At 43.7% G+C, this 1,335-nt stretch overlaps 1 protein-coding gene across 1 annotated transcript in view; it reads left to right on the top strand.

The window, feature by feature from the left end:
• The window catches only part of ghrhrb (growth hormone releasing hormone receptor b), a gene marked incomplete at its 5' end in the record, with an annotated part of 24,208 nt that extends 23,268 nt beyond the window's left edge, over positions 1–940 (top strand). The window contains 3 exon segments of the mRNA XM_014017919.1: positions 49–178; positions 261–302; positions 495–940. Of these exon segments, the coding sequence (XP_013873373.1) occupies positions 49–178; positions 261–302; positions 495–689 (367 nt within the window).
• Between the last annotated feature and the right edge of the window lie 395 nt (positions 941–1,335).

Genomic DNA, 1,335 nt, shown 5'->3' with positions numbered 1-1,335 from the left:
GTGTGTGTGTGTGTGTGTGTGTGTGTGTGTGTGTGTGTGTGTGTGTAGGAGACTGGCCAAGTCCACTCTGCTGCTCATCCCCCTGTTCGGGATGCACTACATGGTCTTCGCCTTCCTGCCAGAACACACGGGAGCGGAGGCTCGGATCTTCATCGAGCTCGGTCTGGGCTCCTTCCAGGTGCGTCAGGAACAAATGTTMGTAAAAATAAAGAAACATTTTTATTTTGAATGATCACGTATCATGTCTCTGCCGTTTGAAGGGCTTCGTCGTGGCCCTGCTGTACTGCTTCCTGAACGGAGAGGTGAGGAATCAGTGAACAGTGACCTCTGCTGGACGAACCTGCAGAAACACTTTTTATCTTGTTCAGCTGGTTTTGTGTGCACGTGTGTTTTATTTGTGTGTGTGTGTGTTTTATTTATGTGTGTGTGTGTTTTATTTATGTGTGTGTGTGTTTTATTTATGTGTGCGTGTTTCATGTTCGTGTGTGTTTCAGGTGCAGGCTGAGCTGAAGAAGCGCTTCTGGAAGTGGCAGACTCAGAGCTACCTGAGCTACAGCAAGCGGCGGCGGACGCTGTTCACTGAAAGCAGCACCATCACTCAGATCTCCGTCCTGGACAAGTCCAGTCCCAAAGACAAGCTGAGCCCCGAGGGACAGGTCCTCACGTCCAACAGCATGTCCTCAGTATAAAAACACACAGAATAAAGCACAAAGCCYCAACGCTGAAGGTACTTCTGCTGTTTGTCCGTCCTGCTGAGCCGATGTGAGACTTTTAAATAAACCAACGTCTTTAAGACGTGTTTCTGCTTTGAGACGCCTCCATCGTCTCTGCTGCCGGTAATATTTAGTCTGCTTTGTTCTGTGGACGGACACCTCTGTGGGATAAATCTTGTGCCAGCAGGAACTGAATTTGAATTGCTCAGTTTTAATCTGAATGTGTATAATTTGAAATTGAACGCATTGATTTGAAAATGAATTTCACTAAATTGAAACTGAATTTAATGATTTGAAACTGAATTAATTGTCTTTGAAACTGTATTTTGGTTTATTAAAAATTCAGTTTGACTACTTTCACTTTCAGTTCCATAATTCAGATGTTTGTGTCACATCCTGGTCCTTGAGAAAGCCAGGCAGAGTAATCAAACACAGATCCACAGATTTATGTTTCACTTTGGTGAAGTTTCCCTTCTGGATGTAACAGAGTTGATGCAATCCACTGTAAAAGTGAGAAAATCAGTTGCTGTGTTTCCATCGCAAATGTGCGCAAAACTGTTGATATTCTGTTAATGTAGAAAAACAGTTTCACAACTGCAGTGTTTCCATTAAGTAAGAAATG

This window comes from Austrofundulus limnaeus, unplaced genomic scaffold (assembly GCF_001266775.1).
Source record: "Austrofundulus limnaeus strain Quisiro unplaced genomic scaffold, Austrofundulus_limnaeus-1.0 Scaffold179, whole genome shotgun sequence".
NCBI lineage: Eukaryota > Metazoa > Chordata > Actinopteri > Cyprinodontiformes > Rivulidae > Austrofundulus > Austrofundulus limnaeus.
This window is presented reverse-complemented; position numbering and strand designations above follow the sequence as displayed.